The sequence below is a fragment of the Octopus bimaculoides genome, chromosome 1, assembly GCF_046866305.1.
Source record: "Octopus bimaculoides isolate indiv1 chromosome 1, ASM4686630v1, whole genome shotgun sequence".
NCBI classification, from domain to species: domain Eukaryota; kingdom Metazoa; phylum Mollusca; class Cephalopoda; order Octopoda; family Octopodidae; genus Octopus; species Octopus bimaculoides.
The window spans coordinates 10,857,614-10,879,213 of record NC_142928.1 but is presented as its reverse complement, the minus strand read 5'-3'; the positions used below and the strand labels follow the sequence as shown (position 1 = coordinate 10,879,213).

The 21,600-nt window shown below is 37.2% G+C and overlaps 1 protein-coding gene across 2 annotated transcripts in view; it reads left to right on the top strand.

Moving 5' to 3' along the window:
* Nucleotides 1-20,786, top strand: part of LOC106873356 (protein strawberry notch homolog 1) — a 77,305-nt gene extending 56,519 nt beyond the window's left edge. For both annotated transcript variants that reach the window (XM_089348514.1, XM_089348508.1), the window contains 15 exons: nucleotides 917-1,135; nucleotides 2,662-2,801; nucleotides 4,079-4,210; nucleotides 5,269-5,404; nucleotides 7,189-7,301; nucleotides 8,113-8,184; nucleotides 10,332-10,431; nucleotides 12,076-12,150; nucleotides 12,261-12,407; nucleotides 13,540-13,634; nucleotides 15,785-15,877; nucleotides 16,407-16,553; nucleotides 17,065-17,141; nucleotides 19,523-19,719; nucleotides 20,564-20,786. In XM_089348514.1, the coding sequence (XP_089204640.1) occupies nucleotides 917-1,135; nucleotides 2,662-2,801; nucleotides 4,079-4,210; nucleotides 5,269-5,404; nucleotides 7,189-7,301; nucleotides 8,113-8,184; nucleotides 10,332-10,431; nucleotides 12,076-12,150; nucleotides 12,261-12,407; nucleotides 13,540-13,634; nucleotides 15,785-15,877; nucleotides 16,407-16,553; nucleotides 17,065-17,141; nucleotides 19,523-19,719; nucleotides 20,564-20,697 (1,877 nt within the window). In that variant the 3' untranslated portion in view covers nucleotides 20,698-20,786. The remainder of the gene's footprint in view (nucleotides 1-916; nucleotides 1,136-2,661; nucleotides 2,802-4,078; nucleotides 4,211-5,268; nucleotides 5,405-7,188; nucleotides 7,302-8,112; nucleotides 8,185-10,331; nucleotides 10,432-12,075; nucleotides 12,151-12,260; nucleotides 12,408-13,539; nucleotides 13,635-15,784; nucleotides 15,878-16,406; nucleotides 16,554-17,064; nucleotides 17,142-19,522; nucleotides 19,720-20,563) is intronic.
* The last annotated feature ends 814 nt before the right edge of the window (nucleotides 20,787-21,600 follow it).

The following is a 21,600-nucleotide window of genomic DNA, read 5'->3' as shown; positions in this document are numbered from 1 at the left end:
AAACACTCACACACAGAGTTTTTCTCATATATACTTATTTTGTTGTGTGTGCATATAGTTGCTATTATGCGAAAGTGTTATAAGTCCAAAATGTTGTTTTTTCAGGAAACGGAACAATAGTTTCACCATTCCATAGCAAAACTGTTGTGCTACACTTTGACGATTTTTCATATCTTGGCATCTGAGGCAGCTGGAAATATGATAGTTTGACCAAAGGAACTGGCTATATAACAAGCAAAAGTTAATATTGGAAAAAATGCATTTGGCCAGATTTGCATATACGACAATTTAACATCATAGCAGTGATATGTATCTCCCTCTCAGCTGAGAGGTCTTTGTCTTGCAAGCTTGTAGGTGTTGGTGCCACATAAAAAGTATCGATGCTGATGTCACTTAAATAGCATTGGTATGCCTCTGTAAAGTGGTTGGCATTAAGAAGGGCATCCAGCTGTAGAAGCCATGCCAAAACAGACAATTGGAGCCTTGTGCAGCTCTCTTGCTTGCCAGCTCCTGTCAACTGTCCAACCCATGCCAGCATGGAAAATAGGCAAATGATGATGATGATGCATGTATGCATAAGAGAGGCTTGTTACAGTTTCTGTCTGCCAAAATCCACTTACAATTCTTTGGTTAGCCCAGGGCTTCAGCTGAAGACACTTGTCCAATGTGGTGTGCAGTGGGATTGAACCCAGAACCACATGGGTGTAAAGCAAACTTAGACACACAGCCATACCTACAAATTATTGCCTGCTAAGAAATTTATTTCTGTTCGATGCTTTACCATAGTTTATAAAAGCTGACATATCGGGAGTGTCCTAGCCTGGCTACCTTCAGTTGGCCGGAACAGTTCATTAGTCTTCTAGTTACCAGAAGACAGTTTCTTGTAATAAAAGTTATTTTGTTTTATTTTCCCTAGATCCTTGGTTAAAGAAATCAAAGGCTAAATCTAAAAACAAAGTAAAGAAGAAAAAATCCAAGAAAAGCAAGAAGCATAAGAATAACAAAGTGGCAGATGATGATGATGACGAGGATGAAGATGTTCAGTTTGATAAAGCTTTAGCTGCTGTGGGATTATTGAAGAAAAGTAACTCATTATCTACTGACAGTAACCATTCTTCCTTATTCAACAATACCAGTAAGTCTTCAAACTGTTAACGTTTTTTTTCAATTCTGTTGTAGTGATTAAGGTAAGAGACTGCAGGTGGAACTCTTCTACAGGTGAAGACTATACAGTCCTTGGTGCCCCACTCTGGTGAAACATACAGGCTAAAGGGGTGATATACCTGCTGGCGATGCAGAAGGGTTTCCAACTTGGAGATAAATTTAGATCCTGCAAAACCTCTGAGTAGCCTCTGGAGTTTCTGCATGGGGCAGAGCATCTCTGCTGTTTATTTCACCTGTTCAAAACCTCTACCATCACCACCACCACCACCATCATTATTATTATTGTTGGTGGGTTGGTAGAATTGTTAAGATGTTGGACAAAATGCTTTGTGGTATTTCTTTTGGCTCTTTACATTTGAGTTCAAATTCCGCCAAGGTTGACCTTGTGTCTCATTCTTCTGGGGTTGATAAAATAAGTATGGAAGTGTCTTCTTGGGTCTCCCTCTTCCATTGGGAATATTGTCAAAATCCAATGACCCTTCCCTTAACCTCATGGCATTGGTTTTTCATCAGGCAATTAGGTTGCACTGATGGTAATCATCTTGGCCGAGATCGGTAATTAGCACGCGACAACGGTTTGGTGTATATTTATGTCAAGCACTTTAAAGCATGCACTGTTTATTTATCTAAACTGTCATCACTGCGAGGACTGTAAATTCAATGAAACTGGCATGGCTGGATGCAACTGGAAATTCGGTGAAGGACCAGAAGGATTTGCTGAACGTGTGTGAATTGGATTAGAAGTCATAATGGAAATGGTGGTGCAACTGCCAAAACTGCTGCTTTTATAGTGTTATGGTGATGAAGTCTCAAAGTGAGTTGGAAATATTTACATGAAGGGTCTAACAAACCTATCAGATTCCTTGAAATTTGCATGGTGGCCTCTATTATCAATTCCGTGAGTGATAGATATTTATATCAGTCGGTACACGAATGGGCACAAAACCACAGCAGATAGGGCTGTGTATATTTTCGTCATCTAATTCAATGTGAGAGCACAATGCACATAAATTTACGTCAACCGATGTTGTGGGGTTAAAATGTGCGAACTTGTGCCTATATTAAAAATTGTTATTACCTCCTCCTTAGTGAGGGCAGAGATATTGTTTTCAGTCACACTTGTTTGTCTGTCCGTGGTCAAGATATCTCAAGAACCGCTGGATGGATTTGGATGAAACTTTCAAGGATGTTTGGCCTTGTGACTGGCATAAACTGATTAGATTTTGGGATCGATTCATTTCTGGACAAGGATTCTGGATTATTTTTCCTGTTTTTTTTTAATTTTTGAGAGTGGTCAGGTTCATTTTTAGTATTTTCATTTGTGAGAGCAGTCGAGTTTATTTCAGATATTCTCATTTTAAAAATCATCTCCGGCTAATCATTGAGAGGATGTTGGCGTTGCCTTGGCAGAGGTTTGCACTCTCTGAGCTCTCTTGTTATTTTATGTTATTCTGTTAATTGAAGATGATAAATGAGATGTTATTATTTTCATTGCAGTTGGTATGGATAGCATTGACAAAGCTATTGCTATGAAAAGAGAATTGCTGGAAAGTATTGAAAAACTATCAGATATTCTTCCCCCAAATACTTTGGATCATTTAATTGATGAACTTGGGGGTCCTGAAAATGTAGCCGAAGTAAGTTAATAAAATTTTTCTACTTCAATTAACCCTTTAACTGCTAATTCCTTTTATTCATATTTTTTGGCTTTGCCGAGTGTCTTAGGGGTTAAAATAATAAATAGTATTTAAATTTTCTTCACATGTGAATTATTTTGGAAATTATGATAAATTTTTCAAAAAGTCCCAAATTGCTGAAAAACAGCATATTTATTCTTTTCTGTTCAATTGCAATAATAATCATTTTAGTTTTTTGAAACTATAGTATCAAATGCAAATGTGTATGAAATATCAATGAATGATGTAGATGGGAAATGAAAAAAAAAAGTTTTCAAAATGGTCAATATTTTTGTAGTTCAAAAATTGCAATTTATGAGATAAAATGTTCTCTGGAGTTAGCCAGAGCTAATAATGACAAACTTTAACTACTAAATATTGTGAAACACACCTCTACAAATGCAATGTACGTAAGCAATTGACTTTAACTACAATGAACAACTGGCAGGGAGACTGTTTTTAGCAGATCCCCAAATGGGGCTCATGGTGGGCAGTGGGTTAAGTTGGAGAGGTGGCTGTTGTTAAACTGTAGGTCTCTTTTGCATAAGGAATTGATCAGACTGATCATTCTTTTTTTTTTATTTATTTTTTTTTTTTATTCAGACAGTATATCTAAGTCTGCATTGTTCAGTGTGTTTTCCCTTTTTCAAGACACTAGATTGCAATTTGAAGGAGATTTGACTGCCATTTCTAGCCAAGTAACCACATACAGTCTCCTTTGTGGATTGCGATGATCCTAAATAGAGAGGAATGCTGTACAGTAGGAACTTTATTTTTTCCTGGAATATGACTGTAATTTGGTGCATTTTGTAAATCACCTTCACTAAAATTTAACTAAGAAAGATAAAAGGTGATCGCAATGAGCAACACCGTTGTATTGTAGCCACTTCTTGACCAGATAAAACCTCAGGAGCTGGAATGTGCATTTGAAGTGCTGATGTTCACTGAATTCTGCAATCTGCATCTGCTCATGTGGACAGTTGCATTCTTCACTGACGGGATACTCTGTTTTGCTTATGTTCTTTCTTATAATTTTTTTTTTTGCATTTCAAGTTTCAGTCTGAGGACTATGGCCATATTGGGTCACTTCCAATTGCTGTTTTTCTTTTATATAGTGGGGTTGCACTGTTGGAGATAATTGATCAGTTATGAGATATTTGTTTGTTTTTTTAATCTTGCAATATTCTTCTCTTGATATGAACCGATACTTAGTAAAGGTTGCTCAATTATATTTACAGATGACAGGTCGGAAAGGGAGAGTCGTGACTAATGAAGACGGTGCTGTGTGTTATGAATCAAGAAGTGAACTGGATGTTCCACTTGAAATTTTAAATCTCACAGAAAAACAACGCTTCATGGATGGTGAAAAGGTATTATCGACATTACTTAACATACCTCTATTGCAATTTTATTTACTTTCATAAGCAAGGAAAAAAATAACCAGATTCCTTTTGCTTTGTTCCCAAAATCAAATGCCATTGCCATTTTCTATATATCCTTTTTAATGTTTTACTAATTTTGTTATTATTATGGCAGTGAGCTAGCAGAATTGTTAGCCTACCAGGCCAAATGCTTAGTGGTATTTCATCTGCCGCTATGTTCTGAATTCAAATTCCCCCAAGGTCAACTTTGCCTTTCATCCTTTCCAGGTTGATGAAATAAGTACCAGCTATATACTGGGTCGATGTAATCGACTCCCCCCCTCCATTTCAGGCCTTGTGCCTATAGTAGAATTATTGAGGTGGTGACCTGGCAGAATCTTGAGCATGCCAGGCAAAATGCTCAGCTGCATTTTGTCCATTTTTTTTTATCTGAGTTCAAATTCCACCAAGGTTGGCTTTGCCTGTCATCATTTTTGGGGCTGATAAAATAAGTACCAGTTGAGCATTGAGGTTGATGTAATCAACTTACCCTCTCCCCCCAAATTGCCCATTTTGTGCTAAAATTTGAACCCTTGATATTATTAGTGTATTATGTGAGGACACTTGGCCTAGCGGTTAGAGTGTTCTGCTCATGATCGCATGGTTTCACAGAACTGGTTTTTGTGGTGCATATCTTCTCCTTGTAATGATGCCGGTCCATTGCAGGATTACTCATTTTTGCCAGTTGAGTAAACTGGAACAACTTGAGATGAAGTGTTTTGCTCAAGAACATAATGTGTCACCCAGTCCAGGAACCCAAACCATAGTCTTGTGATCCTCAGTCCAATATATCACATAGCCTCAATGTCTATATATGTGATATGTTTATTTTCTCATTCTTCTATTGACTGGGGACAGTCTTAGAACTTTCAACCAAGCAACTGTACTGGAGGAAATTTGATATCTTGATAAAATTATTATTCTGTAGTAGACTAAGGATTCCTGATTGTCCATTTCTCAAAAGCAGTGCTTGTATGATAGTGACATTGTTTGTTTTATTTATCTAGAACATTGCTATCATATCTGAAGCTGCCAGTTCAGGAATTTCCCTTCAAGCCGATCGAAGAGCTCGGAATCAAAAGAGAAGAGTTCATATAACATTGGAACTACCTTGGAGTGCAGATAGAGCTATACAGCAGTTTGGTAAGTTTTGTGGTTAAGTGCAACTGTATGGATTTGGTAGATGGGAACTGAAAGAATCCTTGTGTGTGTGTGTGTGTATGTGTATATATATATATATATATATATATATATATGCTCCCATGTGGTGCCATGTTAAAGCACTCAACACGCTCTCGGAGTAGTTGGCATTAGGAAGGGCATCCAGCTGTAGAAACCATACCAAATCAGACTGGCGTCTGGTGCATGCTTCCAGCTTACCAGCCTTAGTCAAACCATCCAACCCATGCCAGCATGGACAATGGATGTTTGATGGTGATGATGATTGTGTGTGTGTGTAAAACTTGTCTAGACATCATGTAATGGTTGTAAATGAGCATCACTGTCATTCAAGTGAGGTTCGTTTTTGTTTTCAGTCTTCCATGTAAAACATGTCTAGCCATGGGAAAATATTACTTTGGTTGGAAACAGGTGAGGGTTGTTGACAGGAAGAGCATCTGGTCATTGAAAATCTACTTCAGTGAATGTTGTCTGACCCAAATCAATGTTCTATGATGGCCAGATACCCTTTCTGTTGCTAGCCCATGCCTGCTTTTCAAGTAAGGTATTTTTTATTTTACTTACTGGGTCTTCACATCTTGAAACAGCCAAGTGCTAAGATGTTTTGCTTTTATAAAAGATGTAAACCTGTCATCACCATCATTCAAACTTTGTCATGTGAAGAGAGTTTCATTCAGAAAGCATTGGTCAGCCTGAGGTTAGAATAGAAGGCACTTGCTGGAGCTGCCTCACAATGACATGAAGCTCAAAACCATGTGGTTTAACTAGTGAACTTCAGATTCACACCCTGTTAGGTATTTTTAGTATTAATTAAACAATCAAGACAAATGCCAGAAATGGTAGAAAATCACAGTTCTTTCTCTATTCTGAGTTGAAATTCTTCCAGAATTGATTTTTGCCTTTTATTTCTACAAAGTTCCTGAAATAAGTATCTGTCTTACACTGGAGATGGATTCAACCCTTGTGCAGATTTATGGTTTTGTGCTCATGTAAGAAATTAATAGTGACTTAATTATTTAAAAATTTAATGATTCCTCTTTAGGAAATTATAAATTGTATGTAGTGCTGCATAAAAAGTACTTGTGCTGGTGCCACTTAAAAAGTGCCTTTGCCGACGCCATGTAAAAAGCACCCATGCAGGGCCATGTTAAAAGTGCTGGTGCAACATAAAAAGCACTCAGCATACTCTAAAATGGTTGGCATTAGGAAGGGCACCCAGCAGTAGAAATCAAGCTGAAGCAGACTGGAACCTAGCTCAGCTCTCCAGCTTGCAAGCCCTGGTCAAATCAACCAATTTATGCCTGCTTGGAAAACGAACGTTTAATGATGACGATGATGTTGTGTTTGTGTGAGTCCATCCCTGTACTCACACACACACACAGCCTTCTATGTATCATACTTAATGTAGATACGTGAGTGAAAGGCAAATTTACTGCAGTATTCGTTCAGAGAATACATCTCTTATGTTTAAAAATACATTATATATCAGAGGGAGATGAAAATCATTCCAGCAACAGCTAGCAAAAACTCCAGATACATTTCGGCTTTCTTGGACCTTGTCAGTGGCATGTACTCACTGCATGAGCTCAGGCCATTGACAACACCTGTTGTAAATTTGCTTTCCAGTGAAGTATTTACATTAAGTATGATATATAAATAGCTATTTTAATTTAATACTGCTTCTATTGCTTATGACTGGGATGGATGTCTGTGTAATTTCATTCGTCCTCTGACTTTTGTCCTTACAGGTCGGACACATCGATCAAATCAAGTTAGTGCTCCCGAATACATATTCCTCATATCAGAGCTAGCAGGAGAACGGAGATTTGCTTCTACAGTTGCCAAAAGACTGGAAAGTCTAGTAAGTAACATTCCATTTATTTTTGTTGTCTTACATTCTGACTTCAAATTTGGCCAAGGTTGACTTTGCCTTTCATCCTTTTGGAGTTGATGAAAGAAGTACCGGTCGAGCAGTGGAGTTGATGGATTTGACTCCCAGAATTGCTGACCTTCTGCTAAAATTTGAAATCATTGTGTGTGTATGATGTCTAGGGGTATAAAGACATGTCTAAAGATCCTGTGTTAGCGATCTGATTGGTCTACACATCAGTGGTTTGAAAGGAGCACCATTGTTTATAAGCTTGTTAAGCAGACCAGATTATATTTCACCTTTGAGTTTGGGATATTTAACTCTGAAAATAAGAATATGTATTATCAAAGTATATCTGATGACTATAGAGATAATGTGAATTTTCTTTTGGTCCCAAGATCATATGCTTGTTCTAATCTTAAAATAGCTGTGTATTTTGTTGTAAGCAAATATGCACATATAATCACAATTTTTCACTGACATATGAAAATGATCTTGACTTTGGCTGTCTTAACCCTTTCGTTACCAACCCGGATGAAACTAGCTCTGGCTCTGAGTACAAATGTCTTGTTTTCATAAATTTTCAATTAAAATCTTGTACCAAACCTTAGTGACAATTTATGTTCCTAACACTAGCTGAATGATAACTAAGTTATTTTACGAAATTCTTTGTTATATTTAAAGTAATTGAAAGGAATACAGAGCATCTCAAAATCAATACAGCAATGAAAGGGTTAAATGCTTTTTTTAAAAATTTATTTTTTAAGAAAAAGTAAAAAAAGTAAACATCTTATTTTTCTAGGGCGCCTTGACACATGGTGACCGGCGAGCAACAGAAACAAGAGATTTAAGTCGTTTCAACTTTGATAACAAAGTAAGTTTTCTATTTCTCTCATTCTCTCTCTCTCTCTCTCGTGTGTGTGTGTGTCTTATATGCATGTCTGTACATGTGCGTGCGCACATGCATATCATTTCTTTCTGTTCTATGTTCAGTTTTCTTTACTAGCATAGTCTAAACCAGGGGTCGCCAAACTTTTTCGACCATCGACCCCACTTTTAGCCACTTCTCCTTCTGCATTTAAAATATCTTAATTCCCTACCCTACCGAACCATATCTTAAATGTGTACCGAGTACTGATGCTGGCTATTAAAATTTTAACCTAAATATATATGTATGACAAATTAAGACATTCTATTGAAGATGCCACGTTTTTTACATCAACAACTACATGTCCAAGTATACAGTATTAAACTTTCAATGTTTATGAAATTGTTTTTCACGGAGGACTGGGTGCTTTTAAGTGGCAGCTGCACTGACAGGGTCACCAAGTACTTGCAAGACAACAGCAAAAAAAAAACATGAAGGACAAACATGTGCTTGTGTGTGTGTGCATAGGAATCTTTAACACCTTTCAGAAATTATATATTCATTATCATCATCACCACTTAACGTCTGTTGTCCATGCTGTCATGGGTTGGATGGCTTGACCAAAGCTGGAGAGCTGCACCAGAATCCAATCTTATTTGTCATGGTTTCTATGGCTGAATGCTCTTCCTAATGCCAACAACTTACAGAAAGATTGTGTTGGGTGCTTTTATGTGGCACTGCCACAAGCGCTTTACACCTCTAGAGGGACCGGTCGTAGCGCTTCTGCTATGGAGTATAGGTCCTATTGAGTACAGCAAGGCACAAAGCATCTCGGTCCTTTCTCATCTCTTCTGAAAGGTTCAGTGTCCTAAGGTTGTTCTTCAGTACTTCATCCTATGTCTTCCTGGGTCTTACACTTCCTCATGTTCCATTTACTTTGGGAGATTGACACTTTATGGAGTTCAAAATATTGGGATCTAGTAAATCTGTTTTCTGTCACTTAACAGTAAATAGGGTTAAAAATGAGAGCCGTGTCCTCTTAAAGCACGCCTGTTTATTCCAGTACTCCAAAGTTGTATGTAGATGTTTCATTTGTGTGAGGAACACATAAGAGTTGAAAATATTTTTTCCATACCAACTCCTTGCAAATTGTTGTTGGCACTCCGTCGCTTACAACGTCGAGGGTTCCAGTTGATCCGATCAACGGAACAGCCTGCTCATGAAATTAACGTGCAAGTGGCTGAGCACTCCATAGACACGTGTACCCTTAACGTAGTTCTCAGGGATATTCAGCGTGACAAGGCTGACCCCTTTGAATTACAGGTACAAGAGAAACAGGAAGTAAGAGTGAGAGAAAGTTGTGGTGAAAGAGTACAGCAGGGTTCGCCACCATCCCCTGCCGGAGCCTCGTAGTGCTTTAGGTGTTTTCACTCAATAAACACTCACAACGCCTGGTCTGGGAATCGAAACTGTGATCCTATGACCACGAGTCCGCTGCCCTAACCACTGGGCCATTGCGCCTCCACTCCTTGCGAATAGGAGTTACGAAATTGTACATGTAGGAGAAACATGTAAAATATCTCTTACTAGAAATTCTTCAGATAGAAAGTCATATAATACAAGTAAATTGATTTAGAGATTGGATTAAATTTTAACTTTGACTCCTCATTTAATTAATGCTAATGAAATCCATCCTTTATATGCTGTTGACAAATTTATCAGAAAAATAAAATGTGAATGTAATCAACTCTGTTGGTTATGGCAATGAGCATTCCAGATGATCAAATCAATGGAACAGCCTGCTCGTGAAATTAATGTGCAAGTGGCTGAGTACTCCACAAATGCATGCCCTTACTATCATTCTCAGGGAGACTCAGTGTGATACAGAGTGTGACAAGGCTGGCCCTTTGAAATACAGGTATTCCTCGTTTTTGCCTGCAGAGTGGACTGGAGCAATGTGAAGTAGTGTCTTGCTCAAGGACATAATGTGCTGTAGAGAATTGAACTCACGAATTTACAATATTGAACTGAATACTACAAACCACTTAGCCATGCAATTTCCCTCGTATGTAGAAAGAACTGATTGTAAGAGAGCTTGTTGATCTTCCTGTTGACATTACATTGACTGAAGTTGTTTTTACATTTCCTTTTAGTATGGCAGAACTGCTTTGGAAGCAGTGATGAAATCTGTACTGAGATATGAAGCTCCACTTGTTGCAACACCATCAGAGTATTCTGGAGATTTCTTTGAAGGTAAATTATATAATGCTTTTTTTTTTTTTTTTTTTTTTTTTTTTTGTCAATTTCTTTTAATTTTGAGCTATGAAAAAGAAATAATCAACAACTATGAATTTCTCATAATTCTTATTCATTTTGTCTGGATAATGGTTTTTGTATCTTAAAAAAAAAACCCCTCCCAAATTATCATCCATGGAGGTGAAGCTGGCTGAATTCACTGCATATCAAACTGGCGACTGAAGAATCCAAGCAATGATAGGATATCATTGTTTCTGTGCTGTATCTGTAACCAAGCTGCATAGAGTTTGCTGGCTCAGACCATATCATTATAAATAGGCACCATGAAATAGTACAGTACAACACTGGCGACATCAAGGACACTGCTTGATTGAGTGTTTTACTGATTTAATCCTTTTGATACCAAGCCTCCCGAGGGCATGCCTGTTTTACAGTGACGGTTTACAGTAAAACCTTCAATTAAAATTTCATGTTAATTTATGTTTTAAACATCTACTTAGTAAAATCAAAGGTTATCTTATTAAATTTTTCATTGTTTCAAAAATGAATTCAAATAAAGCCTATATTTCAATTGGAATCACCTGTATTGACCTGGCTATTGGAGGTCACAATGCATTTCTATTTCTTTCTTGATTCTGTTTCTTCTTTTCCATCTTAACCGATATTGTTTAACTATTGGGTCATCCCATAAATAATGCGGTTTTTTCATGCTTTTATTTTTCAAAATTAAGATAAACAAAGTTCTTTTTTAATCTAAAATATACTCTCCTTTATTTTCTACAATGCTCTGCCATCTATCTCGAAGACTTGCAAGGTCCCTCTTCCAAAATTCACTTGTCTATGACAAAAAATATTCCTCCAGTACTGTTCTAACCTCGTCTACAGAATTCACATTTTTCCCATCCAAATGATTTTGAAGACTGGGGCCATGTCTGGTGAATATGGCGTGGGGCATCATTTTCCATTCAAACTGCTCCAGCCTTTGGAATGTTATCCTCATTGTATGTGGTTGAGCATTATCCTGATGGAAGAACACTTTTTGTCTTGAAACCAAAGAGGGCCGTTTTCCAATGGCATACAGGTGTCGTTGAATGGTTGAATGACCAAATCCAAGCTTCTCTGCTAGTTCTTCAACAGTCATGATAGGATTTTGTTCCGCCAAATTTTAGAGGATGTCCTCATCAAGCTTTACAGATCTTCCAGGACGAGGCTCGTCTTCTAGGCTGTAGTTTCCAGCTCGGAATTTCTGGAACCACTTTTGACACTGGATTACGCTTATTGTCTGATCCCCATATACTGCATTAATATTCCTCGCACTTTCTGTTGCATTGTTGCCTTTATTGAACTCATAAAGCAAGGCTTGAAATTTTGGTGGGAGGGGACTAGTCGATTACATTGACCCCACTGCTTGACTGCTACTTAATTTATTGACCCTAAAAGAATGCAAGGCAAAGTTGACCTCGGCAGAATTTCCGCTCAGGACGTAAAGACAAATGAAATACCACTAAACATTTTGTCCAGCATGCTACCGATTTTTCCTGCTTGCTGCCTTCAACAATAATAATGAAATCGTTGAATGATTTTTTTAAGTGTATTTTTTTCATACTTTGATTGACTTTGTTGTTATTTCAATTATTTTAGATATCAAGAATTCATTGATTGGTGTTGGCATGATAGCTGTAGATGAACGTCTTGGAACGCCCCTCTTAGAAAAAGGTACTCTGGTTTTATCTTTTAAAAGGTTTTCAGAGACTTCTTGTAATGCCTGCTTTTTGTTAGATTTCACTTCTTTGATTAATAACCTTGATTTTTTCTTTTCTCTTCAGAATATAATAACATCAGTAAGTTCTTAAACAGAATCCTTGGAATGCCTGTGGAACAGCAGAATTCTCTATTTAAATACTTCTCAGAGACACTAACAGCTATTATCTTGGATGCCAAGAGAAATGGACGCTGGGACATGGGTATTGTGGGTGAGTACTGTACAGAAGTTTACACACTAGAAGCAATGTTGGTTTTTTTTTCCTTTATTGCTGCTCTGCTTAATAGTAAAAAGACTTAACGACACCACTGGCTTGTTACCAAAAGTCAGCTTTTCAAATCCTGAAATGGCTGTCTTGTTGCATTCCTATACAATTTACATTGGTTCATTCTCCCGGCTGACAACGTCTAAGAAACCGTAAGTTTATGAAACTAGGAATTAAAAGTTCAATCAGTTTGAACTTACATCTTTTATTTACAGTCGTTGGATTGTGGCCCTGCTGGGGCACCGCCTTGAAAAGATTCCAGTTGATCAGATCAATCCCAGCAGTTATCTAAAGTCTGATACTTATTCTGTTGATCTTTCTTGTTGAACTACTAAGTTACAGGCAGAGCTGTGGAGTTAAAACAAAAAACTCTGACTCCTCTACTATTGGCACCTCTGACTCTTCATCATCATCATCATCGTCGTTTAATGTCCGCTTTCCATGCTAGCATGGGTTGGACAATTTGACTGAGAACTGGTGAACCAGATGGCTACACCAGGCTCCAATCTGATTTGGCAGAGTTTCTACAGCTGGATGCTCTTGTAATTAAGTGATTGTAGTCTACATATCTCAAAAAAGCTTATGCATATGCTTGTACTTTGAGTGGGCCTATATGTTATATTTATTCTTTAATATAAATTAAAGAATAAATATATTGTGAGTCAGAGTCAGAATCCATATAGTCTTACTTACTCTGACTCCAGTTACTCCTTAATTGTTTCCAACTCCACAACTCTGACTCCACAACCGTGGTTCCAGGGACATAAGCCAATATCAGCTGTCAAGTGGTGGTGACGCGCACACACACACACACACACATGGAAGGCTTCTTCACAGTTTCTGCCTATAAACTCCTTCACAAAGCATTGGTCAACTTGAGACTACTGTAGATGACACTTGCTCAAGTTGTTGCACACTGGGATTGAACCAAAAAGCACAGGGTTGTGAAGTAAGCTTCTCGACCACACAGCCATATCTACACCTGTGGTTAGATTGCTTTTTTCGTCTGCCTTGTTTTAATTTGAAAGAAATGAATTCATTCCTAACCATTGTCTTTTTATTTTGTTGTTTTCTTTAGATTTGGGTTCTGGAGGAGAAAGCGTAAAAAAATTGGAATCTAAAATATTTGTTGGCAACACTGATTTGAACAAAGCTAGAACCGAGTTGCATACAGTGAGTTTTATCTTTTTGTTTCATCTTGAATTCGTAGGATTGAACAAATTCTTGCTAGATTCTTTATTTTGAACTTTTTTCTCTTTTGTTCCCATATTTCTGTTGCAGTACACTGCCATTGTTTCGATTAATTTGGAAAACAATGAAAAATGCAGTGAAATATCTGCCATTATTAAGCTGGTGTTTGGAACTTGTATTAACATGAAACTTTTTGATAGAAGGCTTAAATTTAGTTCACTTTAACCTTTTAACATTCAAATTATTCTGTCAAATGTAATACTTTTTTATTCAAATTGTTTTTAATTAATCATGCATTACTTTGTAGCTTCAGAATTTTCATGATGTGATAGTATATTTTATAATGGCATTGAAGGGTAGGTGTGATAGGCTGGATTTGGCTGGTTAGAACATAAAACAGACAGCATATTTGGGCTGGATATGGCCAGTCTAAGTGCTAAAGGATTAAAACAGAAAGCTTGTATCATAGAACTAAGGTTGATCTCTGATGGCTTGGTGTCAAAAAGGTTCATAATTTTTAGAAACTTTTATGTGTAAATTTATTGAATTTCATCTTCCTCTTGTTTCTATGAGACACTGTTCACATCACCCAAACAATCTTAGTAACTTTGTTCAATGCATGAGTTACCATTATGTGGCAGCATTTTAAGATTGGCAAATATTTTTACTCTTACAAATTTTATTAGTCGAATTGGGTTGATTAATCATTCATTGATATGTATATGCGTATATATATATGTATATAGGCGCAGGAGTAGCTGTGTGGTAAGTAGCTTGCTTACCAACTACATGGCTCTGGGTTCAGTCCCACTGCTTGACACCTTGGGCAAGTGTCTTCTACTATAGCCTCAGGCTGACCAAAGTCTTGTGAGTAGATTTGGTAGGCGGAAACCGAAAGAAGCCCATCATATATATATATATATATATGTGTGTGTGTGTCTGTTTGTGCTCCCCACCATCACTTGACAATCAATGTGGGTGTGTTTACGTCCTCACCAGTTAGCACTTTAGCAAAAGAGACTGATAGAATAAGTACTAGGCTTAAAAAGAGTAAGTCCTGAGGTCAATTTGTTCGACTAAAGGTGTTGCTCCAGCATAGCCGCAGACAAATGACTGAAACAAATAAAAGAATATATATATATATATATACATACATATATATATATATATATATATAGCTTATAGTAAAAATAGATACATAAGGGTGGAAAACCACAGGAATAATACCATATGTCCAACGCAAGATATAATATGTGTGTTCAATTCCTTCAAGAATCAACAAATAAATTTATAGTATTCAGTCTCTAAAGTGTCTAAAAGGTAAGGTAAAAAGACAGGCAAATACAACACTAAAAACTTTCGAAAAATCATGAATGTTCAAAATATTTATTAAAAAAATATTTATAAACATGCATGATTTCCAAGTTGTATAAAAATGGGACAAAGTTAAAACATTACGATATATAAACGTACATTATGATATAACATATAATGGGTAAATATATACGGTATGATGAAGTTATAAATTTACATGTATTATATTATACAAAAATTACAGTTTATATTGTATATATATGTATTTATTTTCTCTTAGTTAATAATTAACTCCGACAAAATAAATTGGTTAATAGATACCAGGGTAGCAAAGATCACAAAATGACTGGTGTAACTCCTGTTTATGAGGTAGAAACTCCCTGTTATTTTGGGTATTTGAGTAAATATAAAAATTTAATAAATGGAGTAATACGCATATGTTAAATGAATTCTTTTATTTCCGACATATGTTTCGAAGATTACAAATGGTTCCTTCCAAAGGAATGAGTGATGTTAATAAAGATGTAATCTTCTCTTCAGGGAAATACATAGGATCCAACTTAACTGTAAGACATTTTAACATCATATATATATATATATATATATATATGTATATGATGTTTGTGTGTTTCTGATAATTAACCTTGCTATGTAAGGAAGAGAGGACACTAAAAATGTATTATTTGCCAAGGAAGCACACCTGCTGCTGCTTGTCCTCCTCCACCATCACCACTCTGTTTGTTCAATATGAAATCGTTTTGCTGTCTATTCTTTTCCTTCTCTTTCTCACTCTTCTTGCATTTTGATTCATTTTCTAGGTAAGTGTGGAGCGTGGATTGTCCTGGAATCAAGCAATAGATATTTGGAAAGAATGCAAGGGTTCAGATGATGGATTTTATCTATCAGCACAGGTCTGTGGTCTACATATTTTTCCCTTTTTATTTTTTGTTGTTGTTGTTGGTTGGGTAAAATTACTTTACCTTGAATGAATATATTTTTGGGGTGGCTTGAACTACTGTGTATGACGACTTTTTGGTAGTCTTAAGGAATGAAAGAGTTAGGAAATTTGCCTGATGCATCATAGTAGTAAATATGTTAACATAAGTACCAGTTGAGGACTGGGGTCGATGTAATCGGCTAGCTCCCCCCCCCCCCCCCAAAAAAAAATTTTCAGGCCTTGCGCCTACAGCAGAAAGGATTATTATTATTAAGATGGTGAGTTGATAGAATTGCTAGCATACCAGACAAAATGCTTGGGTTCTGAGTTCAGATTCCGCTGAGATAGACTTTGCCTTTCATCCTTTCAGGGTCAGTGAAGTAAGTACCAGTTATGCACTGGGGTCAATGTAATCGACTAGCCCCCCCCCCCAATTTCCAAGTACAAAGGCTTATTATTATTATTATTATTATTATTATTATTATATTCTGTTTCTTTCAAAGATGAGAAATGGTAAAAAGACCGCTGTGCTTGCTGTTATGCCAACATCGGTGAAGAAGAAAGAGAGGATGTACCACGTCTACCGTCCAAATACTGGTTTACAGCCTCGTTCAGAAACACCAGCTGAGTTGAAGAAGAAATTCAAGAAGGTAATACCATTGTGTTGTTTGTGTAGATTTAGAGACAATCTTGCTTTAGTGTGTGATTTGTCAACACACTTGGGGTGTTGCGGCTGTTGGGTAGCCCCTAAGTCAATCTTGATCCTGCAAACCTTTTATCTAGAGTCATTGAGCTAGGGCCAATGGGGTCTTCTTTTTTCTAGACTTTTTGTGTATATTATTTTAATTTGGTTGCTCTTTCTAGCAGATGAAGCAACTATGTAGAGAGGACGTTGGTGTTGCGTTGGCAGAGGTTTGCGCTCTCTGAGTGCTCTTGTTTACATTGTTTTCAATTAATCATGCATTGTCTCATAATTTTGATGATGCAGTTATATATTTTTAGACTGACAATGTAGGGCATGTGTGAGAAGCCAAAACTGGCTGGTTTGATCATAAAACAGGTAGAATATTTGAGCCGAAGTTTTCATAAAATATTGTATAAATGTCATTGGTGTCTGTTTACGCCTGACTCAGTTTTTTCTCTATATTTCTTATAATAAAGGTGATGCCAGATGAAGCACACAGTTGGTGGAATGATCAATATCACTCTTCAGCAAAAACATGTATCCATGCTTACTGGTATGTAGTTAATGTAAACAAGATGCTTCAAAGAGCTTTTTGTTTTTCTTTTGTTTTTTTTTTTAACATTAAGTAATTTTGTTTTGTTTCTTGTCAGGCTGTTTTTTTTTTTTTTGTTTTTGCATTTCTTTTAATGTATGAATGAGATTGAGATCAATTATATGGTCTATAATATCACAACATTGATAAGTCTATCAGAAGAGAAGAATGATTTAAGACTATGGTGTTAGGAAGGACATCCAGCCATAGAAACCACACCACACCACAACAGACAGTTGAAGTTTGGACAGCTCCATATCAAACCATCAAAACCATGCTAGCATGGAGAGTGGACATTAAATGATGATGATGATACACACACACACAAGGGTGTGTATGATTGTGAATAGAAGAATATATTACTCAAAGAAATTCCAACTTTGATTTTCACGTTTTATTTACAATCTTATAATAATATAATATAATATAGTGAAATGAAATGATAGAATATTAAATGTCCATTCTGACTACTTTCATGCATTAAACTATGCAATCTTCAGATCCATTTAATAGTGGTGACAATCGTGAAACATAACTGTCTCCAATACTACATGAACTTGAAGGTTGCCTAGTCTAATGCATGAAAGTACTAGTTAAGTCTGAATACACATTTAATATTCTATCATTTCATTATATTATATTATTATAAGATTGTAAATAAAACGTGAAAATCAGACAAAATTGGAATTTCTTTGAGTAACGTCTGCCTTCCATGCTAGCATGGGTGGGAGGGTTTCACAAGAGCCAGCCAGGCAGAAGCCTGCACCAGACTTCTGTGACTGTTTTGGCCAGATTTTTACAGCTGGGTGCTCTTCCTAACACCAACCACTCAGCAGAGTGGACTTAGTGCTTTTTACAGGGCACAAAAACAGGGAAGGTCGGTTTTGGCAAGGTTTTTACAGCTGGATGCCTTTCCTAACACCAACCACTTTACAGTGTGGTCTGGATGCTTTTTAAGTGGCCCTTGCACTGACAGGGTCACCAAGTACTTGCAAGATAAAAAACTTTCAAGAAGGGAGGGGGCTTTGGAGGAGGCAATCTTGTAAGTAATTTAAAAGAATTAAGCATCAATGCCAGTGTCATTTAGAAAGCACTGCTGACGGTACCACAGAAAAAAGCACTCGGCACCCTCTGTAAAATGGTTGATATTAGGAAAGGCACCAGCTGTAGAAACCAAACCAATACAGACTATGGAAGCTGATGTGTGTCCTGGCCTTGCCAGTTCTGGTCAACTCATCCAACCCTTGTCAGCATGGAAAATGGATGTTAATTAATGAATTAATAATAAAAAAATAAATAAAAAGCGCGTGTGTGTGTGTGTGTATAGTTTTGGTTTTGCCAAGCAGGGTGGTCTTGTGCTTGTGTTTCCCACTTGTCAGGTTGATCTCAAAGCTCTTGATTGAGTGAGGCTTTGAGTGTATCCTTGAAGCGTTTCTTCTGTCTACCTTGTGTGCACTTGCCTCTCTGACACTTGGGGAATATGAACTCCAGGCCACCCTGCCTAGCGAAGCTACATCAACAGAGGTGCCAGCTCCTACACATATGGTACAGGATTGCAGGGGCACAAAAAAAAGAAAGACATGAACTGTGCAAGTCTGGAACAAACTCTTTGCCCCTGCAGACCACCAGTGGCCGAACTGCAGCAGAGCCTTCCATACATGCAACAGACTGACTGGTCACAGCTGGACACACCGTTCACCATCTTCTCCCATGTGACATCCTTGATCATTGTCGACAATGATGGATGGACTCACTATAAGTTTTGGTGCTTAATTTTCTTTGGTGGCATACGTTGAAAGGGCTTTTTGAGGTAGCATCAGAAAGCTGGAAGCCTTCCCGATGCTAACCTTTTGAATCACCTTTTTATCACAATAACTACTAACTAGTATAAAGTAGACCTAGTTTTCTTGTTCTTTTTCTATATATGCTTGGTTTGGTCAAGAAGTTCACTTTCAAATCACATGGCTTCAGGTTCAGTCCTTGCGTTGGCCCAAAGCCTTGTGAGTGAATTTGGTAGATGGGAACTGAAATAAGCCCATTGTATGTGTACGCGTCTCTTTGCTTTGACATCACCCCATAGCTGTAAGTGAGTGTCACTGTCATACAAGAGGTGTCATTCATTTCCAATTTTCCATGAAGAACATGCCCAGCCTTGGTGGGAGGGGATATTACCTTACTTGGAAACGAGTTGGTGACTGGAAGAGCATCTGACTGTAGAAACTCGTTCTCAACAAATTTCACCGCACCCATGCAAGCATGAGAAAGTGGACATTAAAACAATATGTTGTTGATGATCATGATGCGTATTATTACTTAAGACATGCTTTTTTTCTTGATTATAGGAAAGGAAATTGTAAAAAGACAAGCATGGGATTACATTGTGAAATAGGTTTACGTACAAGGACTTACCACGTACTAAGTGGTTCAGTCCTTAGTGTCTGGAGTAAAGTAGAGAGTGTGCTTGCATCATTACCTGGAGGTGCCAGCTCCAAAATGCAGATAATCCGACTTCGAACAGATGACAATCGCAGAATTGTTGGTACGTACTGTTTGCTTTATTTATTTATTCTTTTATATCTTGTTTTTCACCCTTTCTGAGAACTAATATGCATATGGTAAGAAGTTTGTTTCCCCACCAAATGGTTCCGGGTTCAGTCCCACTGTGTGGCACCTTGGGCAAGTGTCTTCTACTATAGCCTTGGGAGTGGATTTGGTAGACAGAAACTGAATGTAGCCCTGTTGTATAAATGTGTGTTTGCTTGTGTGTGTCCACCCCCATTGCTTGATAACCGGTATTGGTGTGTTTATGTCCCTGTAACTTAGCAGTTTGGCAAAACGATTGATAGAATAAGTACCAGGCTTAAACAAAATAATATGCATCAGGGGCGATTCTTCAAGGCAGTGCCCCAGCATGGCTGCAGTCTAATGACTACACGAGAAGTTTGCTCCGCAAACCACATGGTTCCAGGTTCAATCCGACTCCATGGCACCATAGGCAAGTGTTTTCTACTTTAGTCCTGAGCTGACCAAATCCTTGTGAATGGATTTCATTGATGGAAGTTGGAAGAAGCCCTTTGTATGTGTGTACCCTTGTCTCAACATCATACAAATTGTATTGTTCATTTTCTGTCTTCTGCGTGAAACTTGTCTGGCCATGGAAAAATATTACCTTGGAAATAGGTGAGGATTGGTAACAAGAAGGGCATCCTACTGAAGAAGATCTGCCTCAACAGATTTCATCTGACCCATGCAAGCATGGAAGAATGAATGTTAAATGATGGTGATTAACAGGAGAGATGTTAATGACTTGTTGATCATTGAAGTATTATGATTTTATAGTTTGATTTAATTATTACACTTTTCCTTTCTTTTCTTGTTTGTAGGAAGTTTAATTCCTGGGAATTGTTTGAAAGCCTTGTGTAATGTATTATCTCAAGACTCTGCTCACACATATACAGAAACCCCAGACAACAGTGTCAATGAAAACGTGCACCTCAGTATGCCAGTGCTTTTATGATCTCCCTACCACTGGGGTAGTAAGCAGGAGCTCACTACCATGTGTCTTTCATCAAATAATATTAATAATAATAAAGAGACTGCGATTTACATTTGTTATATTGTCATTGCTGAACCTCTCTTACTTTGTGGGGATTTGTTTACTGTATTTTTGTTTCCCTTTTTATTTGGTATTTATACTGGATTCCATTTAAAAGACAAAAAAAAAAAAATCTAAAAAAAAAGAAAAAATCAAATAACCACAGGGTCTGAGGGGTTTTGTATATTTGGTGTACACACAAACTATTTGCAACTTTGAATCTCTTGAGACTTGATGAAAATTGTATTTTAATAGAATGTCTTTTTTTGTTTGAAGAAACATCATGAAAAGTTAATCTATTACATCTAATTCAACCTTTGATATAAGCATAATTATTATTATTATTGTTTTTTCTTGTCCTTGATTGAGCAACTATGGAACCAATATTTAAACCTCTGTTTGATTTGTTGAAATATAATTATGTGAAAAACCTGTTACGACTGTAGGCAGCCTATTTCCATAGGACCAGGAATGTGAACCTACATGTTATGGTATCCTTGATATTCATCAACAGATAACTGTAGATTTGTGGTGGAAATTCAAAGGGTGTATATGTGAGGTTGACTACATCTTGAACTGGAGGAAAAGTTGGTGTCTAAGCAAATTTCTAAAACAGTTTATTGACCAGTTTGTCAATTGATTGGCAGTTAACAATTGTTGCCTATGGAATCAGGACACCCATTGAAGATCAACTTTTTACTGATGTTCCTTATCAATTATAGTCAGTTATATTAGAATGTGTTCAAAGTGCATCCATTATAAATGGGACCTTTTAAAAGGTTTCTCCGTGTACATCTTGTGTGTGCATGCATGTCTGTGTGGGCA